Source organism: Colletotrichum truncatum (assembly GCF_014235925.2).
Source record: "Colletotrichum truncatum strain CMES1059 chromosome Unknown Contig_0011, whole genome shotgun sequence".
Classification (NCBI taxonomy): Eukaryota; Fungi; Ascomycota; class Sordariomycetes; order Glomerellales; family Glomerellaceae; genus Colletotrichum; species Colletotrichum truncatum.
In genome coordinates this window covers 586179-609537 of record NW_027222408.1, presented here as the reverse complement: position 1 = coordinate 609537, position 23359 = coordinate 586179, and the positions used below count along the sequence as shown (strand labels likewise).

Genomic DNA, 23359 nt, shown 5'->3' with positions numbered 1-23359 from the left:
ACCAGATGTCTAGGAAGCGACCTACGCTATGCTACTTGCTGGGAAACAACCCCGAGACTGCCAGTCAAAGACACATCATATACATCAGGACCCTTAAACTAGTTGCGAAATACCTTTCTTTACTCAGTGGCTGCAAATGAAAAAGCGAGAAATGTGATTTGCTCTCTGAGGCGATGCTATAACCAGCACATGTGACGATAACGATACGAAATTGGCTTTGGAAAATGTGATTCTGGGGTCTCTAGCCCTCACTGCTACTGCTCTGGGCGTATAGTATGTTCTTGGACTTTTGAGATGTCGAACACAAGGCACCAAAAAAAGTAGCCCGAGTTTTTCGTTACCAGCTTGCAAGTCATGTTGGTTGCAGTACTATGATTCGGAAACTGGAACAAGAAGTAAGGAACTCCATCATCTTTCTGCGAGTACTGAACTTTGTGGCTTCATGAGCACTTGAGCGATGGCTGTCGAGCTCTTTCGAGACAAGGATAGTTGTGTTTAGCGCTACTACAACTCATGAAATTCCACTTTCTAGAGATCTTGGAAGTTAACGCATCATGTACCTTCAGTTCCCTTTCTCGAGCTCGGCTATTTAAGTTCCCAATTATCCGTCATACCGCCTCTCCTCTCTGGCCATTCATTCCCGGCCTTTCAGGAGGGAAGATTGTGGAGCAAAATCATAAGGAAACGAGGTGGGACAATTTAATAAGATATCAAGGTAGAGTGCATATGCCTGTAATCTGCGGATATGGTCGGCACATAAGAATGCCCATCTAAGGGCAACAGCGGAAGTGAATGGTCAGATCCCTTAGTCTGTCATCTATGGCGCCTTGTGTTCAGTAGCATACGCTTTCGCCACCCCCAGCTTAAGCACTCGTGCATCAAACTAACATCGACCTCTAGAACCCATTTATAACGGTCCCAATCAATTCGTCAAGCATTGGCTGGAATGCCCTGATTCGCACCCCAACTCGGCTTGATTGGAACGCGCAGATAAGCAGCTCTTGAGAGTACACTTTGTTCGCAACTGCCGCAATTACACGGCCCTCAATTCGTTGAGTACCATATATACAAGTACAATTTTCCCCGTCCGATTCGTTTATGAGTTCTGAATGGCCTGTGCCTGGTCCGTTTCCTTGGCCTTCTTCGCGGCCTGTTCTCTGTCATACTCGATCAATTGCTTCGACCAGCTGAATCGCACTCGTTAGCCTTTGTTACCAGCACTAAAGCACTCAAAAATAGAACGTACTATCTGCTGGGGAAGAAACGGCCCTCCTGAGGCATCACGTAGCGGACCTCCTTCTCGGCGCTGATCTTCCAGATGGCGGCAACAACGCCAACCATGACAGTGCCAATGATGGCGGTGTTCATCCTCCAGTTCGCAGGCTGAGTGTACCAGCCACCAGCCGGTGACCAGACATGCTTGGGGTAACTTTAATCTCACGTGTTAGAGCGGACTTTCTGCTTTCGAGGGACTCGGTTCGTGGGATTGCTTCGAGGACTCAGTACTCACGGAACTTTGGGGCCGCCTCCCTAGACACGAAGTTAGCAATTGGCGCGTCAAACTCAATCACACGTAAACTTACCATCTTGACTAGCTTTGCAACGAGAGAGACTGGATGTTGTGGTGATGACAATCGCTTTCCCGCCTCGACAGGTTTGGAGCTTTTGCAGGCCGATTCCGATCTTGACGTTGTAATCTGAGGTACGCCATTCGACCATCTCTCTAGAGTGGAGCCCATACAGTCCGGAAGCCCGGAGTGTGAATATTCCGCGCAACTTCGGTGGCTCGTGCACGGATCCCCCCCTAGCATTGGAGCTCACACGACTCCAATCGTTCGGGCTCCAGAAACTTTTTCGTGACGGGAGACTGGCGCTGAGAGAAGGGACGTGGAACTTTTCTCTTTGCGATCCAACCAACCAGCAAGCCAATTGCTCCGCCGCCACCACCCTGTACAACACCAATTGATCATTGTATTCTACCCTCTTTTTTCATTTTCCGTTTACGACAAACAAGGTTGTACTCCGACAACAGGCCTCCCCGATGAAGAGGTTAAGGATATCAAGATGCACCGGGCAGCTGCTCAATGCCCAGGCCAGGACACACGCCTCTTCGTCCTTGACGCCTATTTCCTTTAGAACACAGCAATTCGCCCAGAACAGCCGCAGCAGCTGCGTCAGGACACTATCGACGACGTCAAGATTCTCCGCCGCCGCAGCGGAAGCTACCTCCCTCCCCGAAGACCTCAACGATGAGACCACGCCGAGACCCCTCCCGTCACCTCTCCCCGAGAAGGCACTGAGCTCGGCCAAGCTCGCCGCCCTTCACGCCCGTCTCTCCCTCCCCGAGAAGCTCCCTCTGCAGACCCTCGCGCGCTGCCTAGTCGACCCTTCGGCCGACCCGAGCCCCAACTTCAACAACGCCAACCTCGCCGTCGTCGGTGGCTCCCTCATCAACTATCACACCTCTGAATGGCTCGTCTGCCACTACCCTCGCCTGCCCATGGCTATTCTCTACGAGGCCATGCGTTCCTATTCAGGTTCCGACTCGCTCTATCGCGTCGCCAACCAGTGGGGTGTTGAGAACACTGTCCACCCAGGTGAGGAAGTTGACTCGGGTCTGCTGCAATGGTCACAGGACCCGGCCGCGGGCATTGTCCATGGCCGCTGGGGTTACGTGCGCAAGGAGCACCGCCACCTCGACAAGCACAAGTGGCGCCGCGGTATGTCATCGCGTATCGTGCTCGACGACGAGTTCGGTGACGTCGTGCATGAGCAGGAGCACAACCCCAAGGAGCCACGTCCGGATGAGACTGACCCGGCTGTCATCCGCGAGCGCTACCAGAAGCTCCGCAACAACGCGCATGCTGCCTTTGTGCGCGCCGTTGCAGGTGCTATCTACACTCACTGCGGCCGCGACGCCGTGCGTTCCTTCATCGACGCACACATTCTGAGCCGTAAGGTCGACCTCGAGAAGCTTTTCAGCTTCAAGCTGCCCACGCGCGAACTGGCCATGCTCTGCGCCCGTGAGGGTTTCGAGCCGCCTGTCGCTCGCCTGGAGAGCGAGACCGGTCGTCTCAGCAGAACGCCTGTCTACGTTGTCGGCATCTACAGCGGCAACGACAAGCTCGGCGAGGGATCCGGCGCCAGCTTGGACTTCGCGCGCCTACAGGCCTCTATGAACGCCCTTAAGGCGTGGTACCTGTACAGCCCCGGTGCCAAGGTCCGGGTGCCGAGTGACATGCTTGCCGAGGGAGCGAAGCCGTGGCAGCCTGTGCACATCGATATGGGTGAGATCATCTAAAGGAGGCGGTTACGGCGGGAAAAAAGTTTTTATGGGGATAAGCATCATGTGTAATTGCCCTTGGGAGGAGGACGGGGGGGAGATGAGATAAAGGGGGGGGAGGTCATGTTGAGGACCGCCGGGGGGAACAGGTGAAACCCGGGCAAAACCCAAATGCCGTTTGGCAGTGTACATTTTTGAACAAGGACGTGTAGAAGGTTACGCATGTCTCTGTAAGATGAATAGATCTGGAAAAACAATGACACACTCCTCGAAACGGGGCAACTTTTTTTTTTTGGAATTTGAAAACAACGCAATGTCTTGTTGAAGTTTTTGCAGTATAAGATATTTCAGAAGGGAAGGAAGATGTGGTGTCAGAATGGTCTTGTATAGAGAGTTATTATTATGAATGTTGACAAAGACATATACAAGAAACAATGCTGGCTAGTGCTATACAATATCAACATACGTGCGCTGTTCTACAAATTAACTCTCGTTGCCCCCCCGGGTATCACTGTCCCCCATTAAAATAACTCCGTGGCGACAAAATCAGCTAAACTGATCACCTTCTCCCAACTTGTGCGCCATCCCCTTCTGTACCAGTCTTCTATATCTATCCGTGCGCGCCTTATCCTCTCTCTCCAGCCTCGTCTTCTTTTTACGCTCGTAGACCGCCCTTACTGTAGAGCGTATCTGTTCCCGGCCCTCGGCGTAGTTGGCCCGCGCCAGCGCAACGACGTTGTCGATCTGCTCTGGAGTGTAAACAAAGTTCCACGTGCTCAGGAAATCGGTCGTGCCGGGGTTGATGCCTGGGACCTTAGGGTTCGCGAGATAGGGCATGTAGACAATGGCGATGCCCGCGTCAGGCTCCATGAGTTGCCAGGAAGTGGACTCGTTAATGGCCTTGGACGGGGGCGGAGGTTCCGTGGCGCGCTCTTGCGTCGTACCGACCCAGACGGTACAGTATCCCAGCTCGCCAGATTCCTCGTCCCCGGGTGAGAACTTGGCCGCCTGGCCCTTCTTTGTGTCCTCATCCGGCTTCGGGCGGTGTTCTTCGGCCTGGTGCTCCTTCTGGTGATCCTGGGCTTCACGCAGTTTCTGATCTGCTTCGCGAGCGGTCGCAGCCTCGGCCTCCTGAAGTTCCTTGCTAACTTGCGAGGAGGACTCGCTGGCCTTGGGCCAACCTACACCGACAGGCCAGCCCTTAATGCCGCGCTGACGGGCGTAACCATCGGCTACGGCGAGCCAGTTGTCCGTCTTGATGTCTGCGGAGGCGTCAAATGCAACGAGGATGTCGACATCTCTGCCAGGGCGCAGCAGAGGGTAGATGGGAAGGTTGTTGGACATTCCGGCGTCCATCAGCTGGATGTATTCCGTGTTAAGAATGCTCTTTGGCGTCGTGTTGGGTAGCTTCCCATCCATGCCGTAGGCAAAATTGGCCACCGTGCCGGGGTCGATGGGGTGGACCTTGCTCAGGTCCTCGTTATAGCCGTAGATCATCTGGTCCAATGTACCGAAGCCGGTCAAGCTCTGGACGAGGGGCCTGATTTCGCGGTAGTAGTGACTGAGGGTTGCGCAAAACGCGCTGCCAAAGACGCCCAAGAGGAACGGCATACGGGTCTCGGGCAGATGAAAGCCCTCCTCGGGAGGAACGTCGACGCCGTTGTTGAACCGTCGGCCCATCGCCCAGGTAGGGATACCGGCAGAGAACTCTTCGCAGAAGAACTCGTAAGGAGTGATTTCGAACCATTGGAACCAGGCTTCCTGCTTGGCAACCTCCTTGGCCGCCTCTGTTGCATCAGCCCCGTCGAGGCTGACGTCGGGAATCTCGTGGCGGACAGCCGTGTAGATGGGCAGCGGATTTTGCCCATATTTGATGTATTCGCGTTGGTTGGAGAGTTTGAAATCCCTTTCGCTGACTTCAAGTTCGCCCTTGGGAACCAGGAATCTTGCGGCGAGAAGAAGACCGTAGACGTCTACCAGCCCAAAGTCGGCATTCGGATCACCCTTGAGCTTCTCAACAAGGCCACTAAGAAGATACTTGCTAGTAGGTGCGGAAAGCAAGGTCTGGAAAGCGGCCGGCGGGTACGCAATGTGGATTCCCGCGCGAGCCTTCAGGTGCTGCAGGACGCGGCCGAGGCTGCCTTGCGATATGGATGAGTGGTAGAGAACTTGTAGCCAACAGGATCCACTGACACCGGAGGTGTAAGTCACACAGTCGAACAAGCCGTCTTCATCAGCAGCGAGCATAGAACCAGTACCGGCGACAAGAGCCCTCAGGCCACCACCAGAGCCGCACATGGCAATTGTAGGGACATCGTCGGGGTGGATGTCCTTCTCGTCAATATCGAGATATTTGGCCAGGGCCATAGTCGTGACTCTTTTCCTCCTGGACAAGAACTCTTTCTCCTCCTCACAGAGATCATTAGATACTCTCACTTGAGCGGCATACTGCACCTCAGGGTTGATGAAGGGGTCATGCGCCTCTCGCCAGATCTCATCGGCAAGAGATCCAGGGGACATGGATAACTGGTAGTTGTTAGTGTGACTAGATCAAAATAGACCAATTTTGAGAGAGGATACTCACCTCCCTCTGAAGTTTCCGAAGGTACCCGGGAACCAGTCTGCCCCATTCTGGCAGGATGAGGCCGACAATCTTGTCGGCACTCCACTCAACGTCGGTAGCAGCGGATAAGGTCTCGAACTTGAGGGCAAAGTTAAACCAAGCCGCTTCGTTAGAGCCATTGCTGTTCCCTTTCTCCGGAGTGCCGGGTGACCCGCTCCTCCTATCCGTCTGCGCAAGTGACAACTTCTGAAAGTCGTCAGACGGGTACAGCCACCAAACAAACAGCGCGCCTGTAATTACCGCGAGCGGGAGCGAAGTCTTCCTTTTCTTACCGGCCTCGGCGTCCTTGTCGCTGGCGGTGAAAAAGCCGTGTTGCGACTGGCGGGACAGCGTGGGCCGCCTGCGAACGAGGAGGCCATGTGTCCTAATGCGCCCGACTGTAACGTTGTGAATGTTTCTCCGCGACCTCGCGACACCATTTGCAAACGCTGTCCGACGAAGTAACAGAGCAGAATCGCGGGAATATGCCGCGAATAACCTCATTATGGCGATCTCGGATTCGGCGGGATGAGGCTGAGGCCCTGGGACATGACTGGGCGGACGAGCCTAAACGGTGGGCGGTGGTGGTGGTGATCAGCAGTGGCGTGGGGGGATAGTTAACTTAGTTGTTGGCTATTTCGCATTCAAAAGTTGTGGTTCTGACAAAGTTATCCTCATGTTCTTTTGAGTTATCTGTTTTACAAGAGTGAATGATATGGGTGAAGCTGTAGGAGACAAGGCCAAGGCACACAGCCACCAAAAGAAAAGGAAAAAAAAGCCGCGATGAGGCGGAAAGCAGCGGACTCAACAACTTCTCTGCTAACCCTGGTCTGCTCTTGACATCATTGAGGCATGATTGAAATCGGTGGATCGAAGCAGTGAACAGACAGGGGGTCGAAGGGGCGGACCTGCAATCGGATGAATTAAGATGGTACCTGGATTTACCTGTGAATTCTTGCCAAGTCCAAGGTCAAGCTCTATGACAGCCTAGTTTCTCCACTCTCCCGTTGGGAATGCTCCGGGGAGGCTTAATTCGCCAATCAAATTGGTGGATCTGAGCACCCGCCCTGGCGACGCTGTGGCGCCCAGTTCCTGTCGCCTTACCATGTGATTATGACGGCGCGCAATTGTCACTGCCGCCGCATAGAGTGCCCTTTGAGTCTAGAACCGTGAAAGGACCCTCAAACGACTTCATGCCTGATCATAGTAAGGGTCAGTGTGGATGCGCTGTAGTGTAACGTCGCCCCTGAGGAGAGTCTCCAACGATTCGCTGCATTGAGGGTTCACGTTTCCGACATGTCAAGCCAACAGTCCGCCTCATTGGAAGAGAACTGCTTAAAAATCGGATGGATGAACCATCTGTTCGGTTACCAGGGACCATGTTTCTGTCGGAAACACCTCGGAAGGTCTAGAACAGACCACTCGGCCTCGTTATCACTGTGATCTTTTATATCTCATGCTTGCCCAGACTTAGAATGATAGAAGGTGGCAAGTGAGTCCTATAACCTACCGATGCATGTTCCAGGCAACGGATAGGCTTTTTATGGGCAATATAAGGCATTCTGATGAATGAGTAACCATAGCGGCAAATGAACTCCGGTGCATTCTAACACGAGATTTCAGTATTGCCGCAAAGCTGAATGTGCAATTCAACTTATCCCATCTTTCTCTCCCCAGGAATGCCGGCTCTGCTGGCCCTCCACAGTGCGGTGTGAGGAGAGTTTTCTGTGATGATTTAAAGCTGCCTAAGGACATACTAACTAGCTTCCGAGACCCGGCCGACCCTGACTTGCCACATCAGGTGTTGACGCCTCGACTTGGCCTCCCATGGAAAATATTTGCTGCTCGACAGCAGTTCTCCGTGAAGTTACACCATTCCCTCATTTTCACTCGTGTTAAGACCCTACGCTCCATGCATTGAGATTATTTGTGCCAGCTTGAACCTGTGAAGTCTCGACATGCGTACACCAGCGACCATCGCCGTGATTGGCGCAGGTAAGTATGAACCTAATGTAATAACTTTGGAACTCGTCTAAACGAAGGCAATAAAAGGACCTGGGGGTCTTTCAGCCCTCAAAGAACTTCGTGAGGTTGGATTCGATGTAACACTGTTCGAGAGGCGGTCAGATGTGGGAGGCCTCTGGACTTATTCCGATGACCCTTCCGTCACATCCACGACAGCATGTTAGTGACTTTTCTTTCTCCAGCGAAGCGATCTGACAATGATCTAGGGACCAAATCTCAGATTAGCAATTTCATTGTGAGTGCTTAAGGCTTCATATAATGTAGCCCAGCTGAACGTGATGATAGTCGTCCATGTCGGATTTTCCCTTTCCTGACCGTAAGTAGTCTTGCCTACAACTTAGCTATAACCAGACTTGACCCAACTGGAGAGCAGACTACCCCCCTCACGTCTCAGCAACAGAATGGTCAGATTACTACAAGATGTACGCGAAGCACTTTGATCTCTACAGAAATATTATCTTCAACGCCGTTGTAGAGCTGATTGAGCGGGATACCCAAAAAAGAAGATGGTTAGTCCATATCGCAGGTGAGGGGGCGCCACGGCCCTTCGACAAGGTCGTTCTGGCAAGTGGTTCCGAAACGAAGCCTCATTATCCACATATTGAGAACTTAAACCTGTTTGAAGGACAGTTTATGCATTCTCAAGCCTACAAAGGGTGAGGACCGAGATGGCAATATGCAAGTGGCCAAACGGAAATGACTAATAAGTGTTCAGGCCTGAGAATCTGAAAGACAAGAAGGTGGTAGTGATAGGAGTGGGAAACACCGCCTGTGATATCGCTGTGGTCAGTACATTTCGAGCCATGCTGCTTGTTACCTAGGCTTACTCGAAGAACAGGAGTTGACGGATTATGCTTCGAAGGTGTATCTTTCACACAGGAGAGGCGCAAAGGTCATCCCCCGCATGAATGGAGACGGGCCTATTGACAGTGTCCTGTCATGGCGAACCTCTCGTCTTGGCCATTGGCTGGAGCATCATTTCCCCAGTCTATACAGCCTATCTGGCGATCTTCTCTTCAAAAAGAACGCCAAAGAACTAGGGGAACAAGACCCGAAATGGGGCTTCGAGCCGTCGCCGAGTATTGGGCTCAGCCTCAATGTCATCGTAGTTAACGACGACATCTTCTCTCGACTTCGGGAGGGCCGTATCGAGTCAGTAAAAGGAGCCACTCGAATCCTAGGACCGCATGCTGTCGAAGTTGATGACGGGAATGTCATTGAAGATGTGGATGTTATCATCGCAGCGACCGGATATCGTCCGGATTTCTCTCTGGTGCCGGAGCTGTCCCACACCCGGGCTTCAGACTCAAAACTGCCGCCACTTCCAGAGCTGTATCAAAATATCTTCGCCGTAGACTTCCCAGACTCGCTCGCTTGCACAAGCTACTGCACTGTAAATGATAATGCGGCGTCATACCGGGAGCTCCAATCAATGGCCATCGCGCAAGTGTGGACGGGAAACTCGTCGTTGCCGTCCCAGGCCGAAATGCGCCAGCATATCACCACGTACCAGAAGTGGCTGTGGAGGAGGTTTCGAGACTTCCCGGCAACACCTCTTGGGTCTGGCCAACCCCATTCCTGGATGAGGTTCGTCCATGAAATGGCGGGTACGGGTATGTATGAATACCTGGGTTGGGGATGGAAAGGATGGAAGTTCTGGTGGCAGGATCGGAACTTTTATAGGCTAGTAGCGTGGGGGGCATATTCGCCGCACATGTACCGCATGTTCGAGACGGGCAAGAGAAGGATGTGGCCAGGTGCAAAGGAGGCTATCATCAAGGCCAACAGGGATAGAGATAGGATGTTCCCAAAGGCGAAAGAGAAGAGCAAAACGACATGACCATGATGGAACGGTGGCTTGCTCGCAGTAGATTAGGTGGCGGAAGCGATGGCGTTGGCCAGCATGCCACTCAAACTCAAGCGAGCAGTTGATATTTGGATTATGTTTGCTGTTGTGTAACTAATCGTGAATGTCAATGCGGCCAGCGGTTGTGTAAAGGGGACGCAAAGTGTTTTTGGGCAAGCCAGTGAGACCCAAAACACGGATAGGTGGGCTGCCAAACCTGCATTATGTTTCTTATCTGGGTAAATCTGCGCTTGTGTCTATGATTGCTAGGCGAGTTGGGCAGGTGTAAGTTCGCAAGGCATTAACAAAGCGGCCCAGTCGAGTCTCAAAAGAGCAACAGAGACCCACACAATGACTGAACACGCTATCTGTTAGCAATCGAAGGGGCCATTCTACTCGAGGAAAAGAGGGCAAAGATGCTGCCAACACCACCTCGTACCTGCAAGTGTCGTCAAGCGCCCCTTCGTATGGGAGCTTCACGTGAGGTACGAAGATGTGGATGGCTAACAGTGGCTGCGGAGAGCTGTAGTGAGGACCCGTATTGCTGCTGTAGTGTGGCCAACAAGGCCGTGAAGGCGGTTAGCGGCGGGGGTCAGTCTTTCGGCAGACGGGACACTCTGTGTATTTTTGGTGGCACGGATGAGAGGCTGTCAAGTCCCGAGGGAGGTAACGAGCAATGCTGGCTGAAGGGCCCTACTTGGAGGTGGGTGTGTGGCCTCGATCCAGGGACTACTCCTGCAGGCACACGGGGTCTTGCTGCAGGTAAAAGTGGCCAAGAGGACGAAGGGGGTGTGAAGCTTGCAGCATATCAACGGAGCGAATGGAGCTGGGGTGAGCCTGTGAAGCCAGTGACACGAAATGGCCCGTGTACCGGCAGCTACTTTTCCTGCTCCTGTGGTCTCGTTTTAGGGGGACACCCCCTTAAGAGCAGGTAGGTACTGTAGGTAGGTACTGCTGCAGCATCGCACTTGTTGGCGAAGCATAGCGAGATGAGGAAAAGAAGGCACAGCTATGCCATCCTTCTTCGTAAGGAAAGTAAAAGGTAAATCTCCACCGCGTCCTTCATGTTGGAACCGAGGAAAGGCACGTACATATACACCTCCCAACTCGTGTACACTAGAATTTGTTTGGAAAGTATGCACGGGGTTTCCGTGAGCGATAATGTTAGTCAGTCAGTGACTTCCTCCATTTCCGTGCCCCCATTCCACCCGACCTCCCACGCGCACTCCGGCACCCACGGTGGCTCATAACGGACCGTGCTGGATCCCCTGGCCTGGCGTTGGCACAGGCTCTGGTGCAGGTGTTCTTTCTTCATCCCATGGATCATGGTTGAGACGTGGAAATTGAAGGTCGGATTGATGTCTTTCCGGCGGCCCTCAATGCGGCCAGAAGAACCATGAACATCTATGTAATGAGAGCGAGCCAACTGTTAATTACTTGCCCACTTGGTGAACCCCCCTGGCCAAGGTAGCGACAGTGGTAGAGAGAGAGAAAAAAAAAAGAATAATGAGCACAGCAGACACCCAACGCCTGCAACAAAGTTAACAATCAGGTGGCCGTCTCATCTTCGTCCCAAATTCGAAGAATGAAGTACGTAAGCTTGCAGCTTGCACGCAGTACTGACAGTACTTTAAAAGAGTAAAATGATTGACGTGTCCCGGGAGCCGATGTGCAAGAGAAACAGACCGGGGGAAAAAAGACATAGCTGAAAAAAAATTCAAACTGCTGCTTGTCTGTTTCATCCTCACGGTTCACCTGTCATTGTCGCGAATAATCACGGACACCTTCTGGACCATATTTTTTCGTTGGGTACGAGCACCTTACACAGAAAAGTAGGCTGCCCAAACGCCCCAGATTGTTTCCTCCGTGGCCCCCATTGCCCGGCAAACTGGTGGCACTTCTTCTCTTGAGTGGAGCAGATGCCAGCTGGTAAGGCAGTAAGGAGTGTTGAAAGTGCTACTAGTAGTATGTATGTAGATAGACCACCGTGTTCTGGCTAGGGGTCCTCCTCCTCCTCTTCATCCCCCCAAACCATGAAGGGATCACGACATGCCTTAGTACCCGTCCCTACGTACAGGACACTGCAACTCACTCAAATCTATTATACTCCCGCAAAGGGATCCCATAGGTGGGCGATACCCGCATGTTTGCGTGGATGTCAAGACACTCCAGTATGTGGTCTGGCTTTGGCTCTGGCCTCTGGTTCAAGCAAATCTCCCCCGTCTTCACGAAATTCAATTCTGTCGTTCTCCAATCTCCAGGGCCTCCTTTTGGCGGGTTTTTTTTTCTGATGCTTCATTACGACCTCCGCTTGTGACCAATCATTGACTGCCGTTGAAGGCAGCCCCGGTGTCTAATTCTCTTTCTCCATCCACAATCCCTGTCCGTGACCCACACAAACGAAGCTAGCCCGACCGGGGCTAGTCAACCTCAACCCCCTTTTGCTCTCCCCCCCAGTGGGAAGGGGACAGCAACGTGCCTGTCGGCCGCGCAGTAGCCAGCAGCGGGCCAGGCCCAACACACCACCACGTCCACAGCACATGCTGGTCCCCTGTATACTTGCTGCCGCTGGAAACAGAAGGGTGCTGGCAGTACAGTCGCTACCCCCAAAAGCAAACGGGGGACGTGAAGCACAGGTGCAGCCTTTGGAAACGGGGTCGCACAGCCAAATCTTTCCAGTCCCCGTCGCACCCTAAATTTCCCCTTCCACCTAAAACGTACGTTCATCGAGAACCTACACCTACCTTACCTTACCTCACCTCGCAACCACCACATTCTCTCTCCCTGAGGTTGTGATTCTTCCCTTCCCCTTCGACATCATCGATACTGTGTCGACCATCTCCAGTATCTCTTCCCAAACACCTGAGAGGCCCCAATTGTTCGCCGCAGACCATCACTGCTTGCCGCTACCTTTACCCCCTTCCTCTCGTTACCTTCTTCTTCTGCGACGCTCCTTGACACGCGACTACTTCGTAGCCGTTCAGGTATGTACATGTTTCCTTTATTATTCCGAAGACCTCTCCTGGCATGAATGATTCGGCCGAGGAACATATCCCACAAACTATCCCTCCTGCCTTCACCTTCCCATCCTCAAACTGTCCGGCCTAGAATCTGCCGCTGCGTGGTCTGCTTTTATCACGCCTCCCCTAGCTGCATCGCCAATATTTCTCCCTGCCTAACTCGCCTGCCGGAACTGCTTTCCATCAACGACCTCTTCGCACTGCAGCACAGCTAACTCCTTCCCTTTGGTCTACAGACACTTTTTTTCGACCAATTCTTCTCAAACATTACTGCTCCCCGCGTATTCGATATGGGTAAGCCCCTCCCTCCCGAAACCGTGAGATTATGGCAAGGCAAGGCAAGGCAAGACACAAGGCAAGAAGAAACCGACTTCATCGGCAAGTGATGGCTAGCCCGTTTCACCTCTTCTGTTCTCGCTCCATTCGATCAGACCTCATGGTTCTTTTTACGACATCAAACCTCTCGTTACTCGCCGACATTCGTTCTACCAATCTACCGTTTCTTGGGTTCCCCCTTTTTGGTCCTTTATTAGTAGACCAGAGATATCCACCCCCCCTCCACTACTCAGGTCAAACAAACAAACCGAAATCGAAATGGCCATGAACTTGGTTCAGCAAGTCAAGGCTCGCGCCAGGAGCATTCAGCTTGACAAGGCCATCACCCCCGAGGCGTCCAAGCGATCCAGCAGCTTGCCAACAAAGGCCCAAGATGACCAGGCCAAAAGAAAGGAAAACATTAGACATGCTCCGGAATCTTCATCCTCTTCGGCCGGTACCGTTCGTCACTACAAGAGCATGCTCGATGTGGATGATGCGCCCAAGATTGGTCCATCCCATCCCATATCATACGATGATCTCTATCACAGCCATCTGAAGGACCCTCCGAAAAACAAACAGCCAATTTCCATCCCTGCCCGACCTCTGGAACCTGCTAATGGGAAGCTCAACTTGCCCGAACATGACTCCTCTAGTCGGCCACAGTGTCAGAAGCTCCTCTTGCCTCTGCCTTGCCCAGCATACTTACCAAACAAGGTGTCTTGAAACGCGCATGATTGCTGACGTGATTGCATTAACAGCCTCCGAAGGTTCTCCTGCTACCTCCCCGCCGCCATCGGCGGCGCCGGCGTCGCCCCCCGCCGGCAAGCTTGTTTCTGCGAACGAAATCGAAGAAGCCATTTCTAACGCGTCCATAGCTGGCGGTGTCCCCATGGTGGCGGCTCCCTCCAGCGACCTTAGGAACATTGTTCGCCGCAAGCTGACTGGCTACGTCGGCTTTGCTAACCTGCCTAATCAATGGCACCGTAAGAGTGTCCGCAAGGGATTCAACTTCAACGTAATGGTTGTCGGTAAGTTCATGCCCAAGATGGCTTTGGAAAGCATTGGACATTGGCTGATTGATTTCAATTTATAGGAGAATCTGGTCTTGGAAAGTCGACTCTGGTCAATACCCTTTTCAACACCTCCCTGTACCCTCCTAAGGAGCGCAAGGGTCCTAGCCTGGACATTATCCCGAAGACTGTTACCATTCAGTCCATCAGTGCCGACATTGAGGAGGCCGGCGTTCGTCTCCGCCTGACCGTCGTTGACACTCCGGGCTTCGGTGATTTCGTCAACAACGACGAGTCATGGCGCCCCATTGTCGACAACATTGAGCAGCGTTACGACGCATACCTCGACGCCGAGAACAAGGTCAACCGCATGAATATTGTTGACAACCGCATTCACGCCTGCGTCTTTTTCATCCAGCCTACTGGCCACTCCCTGAAGCCCCTCGACATCGAGGTCATGCGCCGCCTTCACACCAAGGTCAACCTGATCCCTGTCATTGCCAAGGCTGATACCCTCACCGATGAGGAGATTGCGAACTTCAAGTCCAGAGTATGTGTGACAAGACTTTTCTTGTGGACACTCAAATGCTAATATGAGCTTAGATCCTGTCCGACATCAAGTACCACGGTATCCAGATCTTCGAGGGCCCCCGCTACGAGCTCGACGATGAGGAAACCATTGCCGAGAACAACGAGATCATGTCCAAGGTCCCGTTCGCTGTCGTCGGTGCTACCAACGAGATCACCAACGCCGATGGACGCAAGGTTCGCGGACGTAGCTACCCCTGGGGTGTCATTGAGGTCGACAACGAGGAGCACTGCGACTTCGTCAAGCTTCGCCAGATGCTCATCCGTACGCACATGGAGGAGCTCAAGGAGCACACCAACAACAGCTTGTACGAGAACTACCGTACCGACAAGCTCATCGGCATGGGCGTGTCGCAGGACCCCAGCGTTTTCAAGGAGGTCAACCCTGCCGTCAAGCAGGAGGAAGAGCGCGCTCTGCACGAGCAGAAGCTCGCCAAAATGGAGGCCGAGATGAAGATGGTCTTCCAGCAGAAGGTTGCCGAGAAGGAGAGCAAGCTGAAGCAGAGCGAAGAGGAGCTCTACTCTCGCCACAGGGAGATGAAGGAGCAGCTCGAACGTCAACGAATGGAGCTCGAAGAGAAGAAGCAAAGAGTCGAGAGCGGTCGGCCCATCGAGAAGGAAGGCAAGCGGAAGGGCTTCTCGCTCCGTTAAGACTTCTCTACCGGTCTCTTGACGCCACCCTGCTCGCATTCTCTCATTTCTACGACCCATGTCTAAGTACCCATGATGCCCATACAATACCAGCACAACGCGCCTCTTTGTCCGTTCTCTTCTTGTCCTTTCTTATCACCCCTTTTTCTCTGGACCTCTTTTAATCACCAACCTTCATCTAATCACATACGGAAACCCAACATCACCAAAAAGTCTTTTACGAAGCAGTCATGCAAAGGGGGTCTTTATGCAGACTATGGATGGAAAGACGCAAAAGCACCATGCGAGGAGTCAGTGCTTCTGCGAGGCTTGATTCTGGCGAAGAGGCGTTCTCGGAACACTTTTGCAGTTCTACTTGACGCGGCCTATCCTACTGTGGTGGACATGGGAGACGAGGACCTCGGGAAGCGACATGAGGTCGGTTGGTCGAACACACTTGCGCTAGCAAAGTATCCTCGTGGTTTTATTTCTTTTCCCCAAAGACTTTCCACGGAATAGGGTTTTCTTATAATCCATGATGCCGCGCTCGATATTCTTGCCGCCTTTTGGTGTTGGACCAGTCAAGTATTCTCAACTGTGGACACAAAAACCCTGGCGACCGGGTGGGAGCGCGCCGTGATGATGGAAAATCCAGGCTATGTCTAGCCAACAACCTCCTGATGTTGTATTTTATTCGGATGAGGTCATGGAGAGGGAGGGGTAGAAGACGGCCTGGCATGACGACAGGCGCCTTCGCTTACTTGGCATTTTGATTTCCTTGACGTCTATTCTCTTTACTAGCTTAGTTTTTTGTGTGGTTACAAAAAGGACTGTTTCCTAGAATTGCTCGTATCCCGTTCCTGAATCTGTGTAATCCTTATAATTTTGTATCCATAAGTTGATCGCACTAGTGCAATCTAGACTTGCAGTACCTTGGACGACGTATATCACGAAGGCTCCAATATTTCAAGGGGGCAGAGGTGTTCCATTTTCTCTACCGGTGATGATGTACATATAAGACTACATCTAAGCCTTAACATGTCGTCCTACAAGCTTGGGCTCTATATCCTGTTGTACAATGCCGCCTGACACACTCTTTCAGGGGCAACTCCTATTTTCTCTTCTCTCGCTGTTTTAACACATCACCTTCCGACACCAAGCATCATTAATACAGCGTTTACCGCCTCTTCAGGTACCAGTTGAAGGCCAGCTGGTTCGTCTCGTAAGGGAAGGGAGTGGGCACCTCGGCGAGACCGCGACGGGCGACGGGATGACGGAGGTAGACGGCGGCACAGATGTTCTGGTTCACCTCGAGGTAGCGGGGAATGAAGGCGAAAGGAGCCATGTAACGACGGGGTTGCCAAGGCGTCCAGTAGGGCTTAGACTCGTCAATGGGGTTCTCGGCGTCCTTGCGAAGCAGGCTTGCAAGTGCGTTCTGCTCCTCCTTGGACAGGCCGTCGATGGCCTTGCGCACCTCCTTGCTGGAGACGAGCTCGGTAAGGGTGTCCTTGTTGGCCTTCTCCTTGGCACTAGGCTTGGGCTGCTCGGCCTCCTGCTTCGACTGCTCCTCGGGGGCAGCGACGGCCTCGACCTGGCTGCCGTCGAGCTTAAAGTCCTTGAGCAGGGTCGACAGGTGGTCCATAATGTTGTCAGGGCTGACGGTTGCCGTCTCGGCGGTACGGCCGGACTGGGCGATGGCACGCTTGGCCTCGCTCATGAAAGAGCGGAGCTGGCGCTTCTTGCGCGGGTTGAGGCCCTGGCCGTCGTTGATGAGGTCCTTGGCGGAGCGCACAAGGGACTTGAGGTGCTTCTTGTGCTGCGCAGCACGCTCCTCCTCGGTCAGTTCCTCCTTGGCCTCGGCGCCTTCGCCCTCGGCAGCGGCCTGGGCTTCAGCATCCTCGGTCTCCGCCTCGGCAGGGGCTTCAGCCGCAGTTTGTTCTGAGGTCTCGGCATCGGCGTCGGCGCTCTTGTCCTTTTTGGAGCTTAGCGACGCGTTCTTGGTTTCCCAGTCTTCACCGGCAAGGTACTTTGCGTGTGCCGGGGTCTTGGGTCGGCCGGTAGCGTAGAGAACGTGGTCTACGTCAACCTGGAACATGTCGCCAGGGTTGAGCAGGTAGGCACCATAACGCATCTTAAAAGGGTCATTGTCAGTCAAAGATGCCAGGCTACAGAATCACGCGTGCCTTAAGAGCCGACTGGTTTCAAGACTTCGTGTCAAGGGGAGAAGTATCTTACAGTCTTGCCGTTGACCTTGACGGCGCCGTGCGTGCAAAACTGCTTGGCTTGGAGTGTGCTGCTGGCGAACATTGCGCGGAAGATGGCGACATCTAGTCTTCTCTCGAGTGGTGCATAGGCCATCTGCATGTACGGCGTCATCTCGTTGATAGGCGTACTAAGAAGCTTTCCGCGACTGTCGGTATCGGCCTGTCTGGGATGTAGCCTAGAACCCGTCGGCTCTTCGTTGGCGCGCCGCTGCCTTTCCTTTTCGTACCGGGAGTAGCTGCTGGCGTTGATAGTGAGGCCGGCGCGACCAGATCCGCGACCGGAGGCTTGTTCGGAACCATCGAAAGTGGCTAGATACTCAGGGGGCATGTCGACGGCGGAGTAGAGGCGGCGGGAGAACATGCGAGACCAGTCCGTCTCCTTAATGTGAGCGCCATGATAGGCACGAGTTGCGGATTTGGCGGCCCATTTCTGCTGGAAAAAGGTCCTGCTAAAACGGTTTATGACAAGCTTCTTCCTCAACAAATTGAAAAGATTATGCTTGTTCCATGACTGGCGAATTCTCTGCGAGAAGGACGAATGTTAGCATTCGTTCGTCGACGCTCAGGTATCTGTAACCAAAGCAAAATGGGCGCATAAGGTTTTTGAAGGTGTGCCAATTGACTTTGAGGCAGGGCGAAGAAGCAAGAATGAAGCTTACAATGTTCTGGAGGCTGTACCACCTCGGCTTTCTACCTCTCATTTTGGGCTACTTGAGTTGTGGACGTGGTCGCGTTCTTGAAGCCGTAGGGATGGCGACAGCTTCAGGAGCATGAGACGCAGCGACGGAAATTTTGGTGCTGGGACGGCATCTCCCGAATGGGCTCTCAGATACGTACCAGGTGCCACAGTGTAGGTACTGAAAGCTGTCACGTGGTCACGTGTATAGTGGCCTGACCAGCAGAACGGGTTAGCTTACCTAATACTGAGTCCCTTGAACAACAGGCTGGTACGTATCCAGCCTCCCGCCTATTCACTATCACCTGTGTGGTCGATTTTTTCAGTCTCTCCACCAAGCCAAGTGGGACCCGCTGCGGGCGGTGTGCATCGAATGCGCGCAACCCGCTGCGGCAGAAACTGGAGCTCACGCTCGTGCATGCGAATTCTCGTCGCAAAATCCTCACTGGGGTAACGGCTTTTCTCTATCTTCTTGCGCTAAGAAATAAATCTCCCACGGGGCAAAAAGGACCAACTTATCAGCAACACAGCCTGCTCCTGCAAACCCCAACACCATAAACCAAGGCCGTCGAATCGCATTGATTCCTTTACCCTGTAAGCTTTTGTCCGAATTACTCACTCTCTCTGCAATCTGACTCTTCGTGGTCGAGTACCCCGCCACACAATATTCTTTCTTCCTGATCAAAGACTCCGTCGCCGTGTTACTCATTGTATTTTACGAGACGAGACTCATTGCTTTACGATTGAGAGTAACTTATCGAGAAATTTGAATATTAATTGGTCATTTCCAGAACATTTAAACTCTCCAATTCGACTTTCGCCTCGCCACATAATGAGCGCCGCCGAAGAAACCAAGCCCGTCGAGGCCGTTGCCGTCGAGGCTCCTGTCCAGGCTGAGGAGCCTGCGAAGGTCGAGGAGACCACCCAGACGGAGGAGACTGAGACCAAGCCTGAAGAGTCTGAAAACAAGAGCACCGTCCTCAAGACGACTGCTCAAATCGACCCCAAGAACCACGCCAACAACATGAAGTTCGATGCCTCCGTCCTCCAGGAAACGGACGACCCTGTGGAGATCCGCAAGCAGGTAAGGCGCGCCCCGGATTTGTGTCATGGAGACTGTATCAGCTAACAAGTGCGTGAAAAGGTCGAGTTTTACCTGTCCGACAGCAACCTCCCCCACGACAAGTATCTGTGGGAGCTTACTGGTGGCTTCGAGAACAAGTCCATTCCTCTCAAGACCATCACGTCCTTCAAGCGCATGCGTCGCTTCCAGCCCTACTCCGCTGTTGTCGCTGCACTGAAGGAGAGCACCACCCTCGAGATCACCGGCGAGGAGGGAGAGGAGCAGATCAAGCGCAAGCAGCCGTACACCCCCGGCAGTGACAAGTACAACGCCCGCTGCGTGTACGTCAAGGGTTTCGGCGACGAGGAGCCCTCTACTCAGTTCGACCTCGAGGCCTTCTTCACCCAGTTCGGACCCATCAATGCTGTTCGTCTCCGTCGCACCGCCGAGAAGCTCTTCAAGGGCTCCGTCTTCGTCGAATTCCCTGACGAGGAGGCTGCTCAGAAGTTCCTCGCTCTGGACCCCAAGCCTAAGTGGAAGGATCACGAGCTGAAGATCATGCCCAAGGTTGACTACGTCAAGGAGAAGAGCGCTCTTATCCACGCCGGCAAGCTCGAGCCCAACACCTCCCGCCGATTCTTCGAGGGTAAGGATGGCGGTGACCGCGGCCGTGGCCGTGGAAGAGGTGGCCGTGGCGGCAACTTCAACAACAAGGACAACTGGAAGCAGCGTCGCGACAACGACCAGAAGAACGGCTTCAAGGACCGTCGGGGTGGTGGCCGTGGCAGAGGCCGTGGTGGTGACCGTCGCGGAGGACGTGACAACCAGGAGAACCGCAAGGACCCTAACGAGCGCGGCAATGACCGCAACGCGTACGTATTAATTTCCTTTTCTTGGTTGTGAACAATTCAACTAACCTTTTGCAGCGGCAGACCTACCATTCAGGCTACAAACGACAAGGGTGAGCCTGTTGCTGAGGATAAGAACGACAATGGCAAGCGCGCTCGCGAGGATGACGGTGCTGCTGAGCCCGAGGCCAAGAAGGTTGACACCAAGGCCGATGTCGCCGCATAGGTTATATGAGGAGGATGAAGCCTTTCATATTGCCTCAAATGGCACCCCTCTGGAAAACAAGATACCACTTACAAAAGCACTTTATCGGGAATCGAATTTTTGGCATTCCCCGCCTGTTTGGACAAAAAACAAAAGGCAAACGGTCTATGGCGTTCGCGGGACTTGGCTTTAGGTAGCTAGCTGGCTTAGAGGTCTGGTTGTTATGAATAGCATGAGCATGTGACCTTACTTCAAACAATGCCTCCCTCTCTTTGTCTGCAGGCACAACTGCGAGTATGTCTGCCTCATTATTTAATCGGACACACCACGTTTGCGCTGTGTCACTTTAGTCAATCGAGACAGTTTGGACCACTTCACATTGTTCGCTCTCTATCCATTTAAATACTGACACCAGAGCAACAACATCAATTTCCAGCTTCGACTGACTGTGTATGAAGTCGACTGAGCCAAATTTAGGTCCAATATCCCTCGCCGTTTTCAGCACCAGCCACCCTCTTCTCTTCCCCTACCAGGCCCGTTGTGGAGACATAGCCTTTTGCCTTGGCTCCTGCTGATGCTCAGTTTATTGCTCTTGGGTCAGTTTGACCACAGGTGATGGCACCAGCAGGCATTCTGCACGAATTTGTCGTCCCAGGCAGTCGCAGAGGGAGAGGAAGGGAGGCGAGAGGCGTGGGCTTCGACGTGGCCCCATTGTGCGTAGGTTTGCGCAGAACTAAAGACGAGACAGCCAGTGTACATATCGAATGCGCAGCCAATCTTATGAGCTTTCACGAACTCTTGCGCGACGATTTTGGAGTGTCCTGGTCATTTTCTGTGACCGTAAGTAGTGAAACTGCGCAGCCGGTAACGTCTGAAGAGTTTATCAATGCCCAATGGCGGGCTTCATACGGCTTAGAGACGATTTCGGTTGAACTGGTGCTCGCGGCCGAAGCGCGCAAGGCAACGTCAATCAAGAGCCTTTGACATGGATTCCTCGTACCGGACACCATATTTCGGTATAGGCTCAGCTTACAACCGTGCCGGATGTGATCTACGGCGCCAAGTACGACCGCAGAGGGCCAAGAGCAGCACACCATGTAAATATGATGTATAGCACCAAGGGTCTGGTAAGGATGACTCTCAGGGGCTATTGAACTAGATGCAAAAAACCACTTCTCACCGACTTGCGGATAGGTGAGACGAATGACAGTGGTAACATCGATGCGAGTCAGGGGTCTGCAGATGATAGTAAGGAGATCGATTATCTCGATTCCGTTAAGACGTCCAATTCGTTAGGGCCGTCAAGATAGATGGTGGCTCGAGGGTTCCTTTAGAAACTGGCTAAGATGTGTTTGTTGCAGCGGGGACTCTTAGTTGATGTATGTAGTTTTGGCTACTCACTCCATTGTTGTTGAGGCGAGTACTCGTCTTTGAAGTAGACGAAAATTGAAGCGAATGTATTTGGAATTGTTAAAGTTACAAAGCATCACGATCTAGTGCCAGAGAATAGTATCGCTAGATGGGTAGAACCCGAAATAGGATTTAGTTTTGGGAGAAAGATCTGTAATATACTGCCTTCGCTAGACGATTCATCAGTAAACTTGCCACGACTACCAGGAAAAAAGTTTCAACTTAGAACAGAAAAGCAGTAGAATTGTTGTAATAATCACGCGGACTCGGAAATCATGCACTGGCAGTCTGTAAAAGGCCCAATACTTGAATCTACAGAAAGTAGGCCGAGGAAACATACTTAAAGACATATGACACGACACCAAAATAACGTTTGGCCTCTTTTATTTTCTCAGCGAGATATGAACGCACGAGATCGTTTACAAAGCTCTAACCGGGACGCCTTTTATTTAAATTTTGCGTTCAATTTGTTTTCATGAGCTATATCTAAGAGAATAACTAATGCCTTTGCTCCAACATCTTGTAAACCAATCCTGGAGAAACGTGAGACCGAATGGGCGGCAAACTACTAGACTTGTCATCTCCTAACTTTCGCCGCCAGCTCGAGGCAATTTCACAGTGTGTTGTGGTAGCAAAGCGTTATCAAGAAGGATACCAATGTGAGAAGAAGAAGCTATATTGCAGCGGAGCCACCTTGTCCTTCGTGCCAACGATGATCACGCCGGTATGGCGAAGTGACTGTGCTGAACCCACCCCATCTCACGACGGAAATGAAGCGAGGTAACGAGGAGCGGCACAAAATCAGGAAATCCCTTTAGAACCCCCCTGGCAATGAGTCTGCCGTCTTGGTCGCCGCACTAGCTACGGATCGTTTCTACTCCGGAGCAAGGCTCCCAACAGCATCCCCAGATGAAAAGTTGCAGTGAACCATGAACAAGACAAAGTCGATATCTTTCCAGTACGGGTGACACAATCAAAAAAGCAGCCTGGCGATCCAGACCTCTTTGGACCAAAACACGTCGATCCACTCATCTACTCTCGCATTGCCTCTACCCAAACAGGGCGACCGACGAATACACCTGACGGGATCCTATAAGTGTCAGCGCCAAATATTACTACGGAACCGCCCGTTTGACGGCTTGTGCGGAAAGAATCGACGGGCTGCCGCAGCTGAGGCAGGTTACATCGGCAAGGCTATACTCTGTGGGGTGTGATATTCATGGTACTACAGATCCAAACATTCCCCATGTGTGGGAAGCTTGGGATTGGTTTGCGGTTGGCAATGCCACCAACTCCGAACGGATCTTCTTCCAGCTTTATATTAAATGATCCATTATTAGTTGTTATGGTGGCCATTTTTTGTTTACTTAGAGGGAGTATCGCTCGATATGATAAGGGCAGGCAAGTTTTGTCGACGGAGCTCACGGGACGATCGCATTCCAAGGCTGCCTGAGTACATCTGGATAACGTAAAGAAAATAATATGGAGGTCACGCCTATAACTGGTGGCGCCCTGGAACCATGGGAGGCTTGTTTTGGACGACCCTTAGAGGTCTTTGAGGATCCGCAGCA

At 52.6% G+C, this 23359-nt stretch overlaps 7 protein-coding genes across 7 annotated transcripts; 4 read left to right on the top strand and 3 right to left on the bottom strand.

The window, feature by feature from the left end:
* Positions 1-1096: 1096 nt before the first annotated feature.
* Positions 1097-1739, bottom strand: CTRU02_214509 (uncharacterized protein; the record flags this gene model as incomplete). Its single annotated transcript, XM_036730416.2, has 4 exons — positions 1097-1187; positions 1247-1429; positions 1511-1530; positions 1584-1739. The coding sequence occupies 4 exons, from the start codon at positions 1737-1739 to the stop codon at positions 1097-1099; spliced, it is 450 nt and encodes a 149-aa protein (XP_036577872.2).
* Positions 1740-2041: 302 nt separating this feature from the next.
* On the top strand, positions 2042-3301 carry CTRU02_214508 (mitochondrial 54S ribosomal protein mL44; the record flags this gene model as incomplete). Its single annotated transcript, XM_036730415.1, has 1 exon — positions 2042-3301. One exon carries the CDS (start codon positions 2042-2044, stop codon positions 3299-3301), a length of 1260 nt encoding a protein of 419 aa, XP_036577871.1.
* Positions 3302-3829: 528 nt separating this feature from the next.
* Positions 3830-6389, bottom strand: CTRU02_214507 (phospholipase a2; the record flags this gene model as incomplete). Its single annotated transcript, XM_036730414.1, has 2 exons — positions 3830-5809; positions 5868-6389. 2 exons carry the CDS (start codon positions 6387-6389, stop codon positions 3830-3832), a joined length of 2502 nt encoding a protein of 833 aa, XP_036577870.1.
* Positions 6390-7843: 1454 nt separating this feature from the next.
* On the top strand, positions 7844-9750 carry CTRU02_214506 (dimethylaniline monooxygenase 2; the record flags this gene model as incomplete). Its single annotated transcript, XM_036730413.1, has 7 exons — positions 7844-7880; positions 7938-8069; positions 8117-8145; positions 8196-8226; positions 8284-8566; positions 8626-8695; positions 8749-9750. 7 exons carry the CDS (start codon positions 7844-7846, stop codon positions 9748-9750), a joined length of 1584 nt encoding a protein of 527 aa, XP_036577869.1.
* Positions 9751-13370: 3620 nt separating this feature from the next.
* On the top strand, positions 13371-15343 carry CTRU02_214505 (septin; the record flags this gene model as incomplete). Its single annotated transcript, XM_036730412.1, has 4 exons — positions 13371-13758; positions 13853-14122; positions 14188-14654; positions 14708-15343. The coding sequence occupies 4 exons, from the start codon at positions 13371-13373 to the stop codon at positions 15341-15343; spliced, it is 1761 nt and encodes a 586-aa protein (XP_036577868.1).
* Positions 15344-16499: 1156 nt separating this feature from the next.
* Positions 16500-18287, bottom strand: CTRU02_214504 (mitochondrial 37S ribosomal protein uS4m; the record flags this gene model as incomplete). The annotated part of the gene is made up of 3 exons (XM_036730411.1): positions 16500-17453; positions 17558-18109; positions 18246-18287. The coding sequence occupies 3 exons, from the start codon at positions 18285-18287 to the stop codon at positions 16500-16502; spliced, it is 1548 nt and encodes a 515-aa protein (XP_036577867.1).
* Positions 18288-19094: 807 nt separating this feature from the next.
* Positions 19095-20399, top strand: CTRU02_214503 (La domain-containing protein; the record flags this gene model as incomplete). Its single annotated transcript, XM_036730410.1, has 3 exons — positions 19095-19346; positions 19407-20221; positions 20252-20399. The coding sequence occupies 3 exons, from the start codon at positions 19095-19097 to the stop codon at positions 20397-20399; spliced, it is 1215 nt and encodes a 404-aa protein (XP_036577866.1).
* Between the last annotated feature and the right edge of the window lie 2960 nt (positions 20400-23359).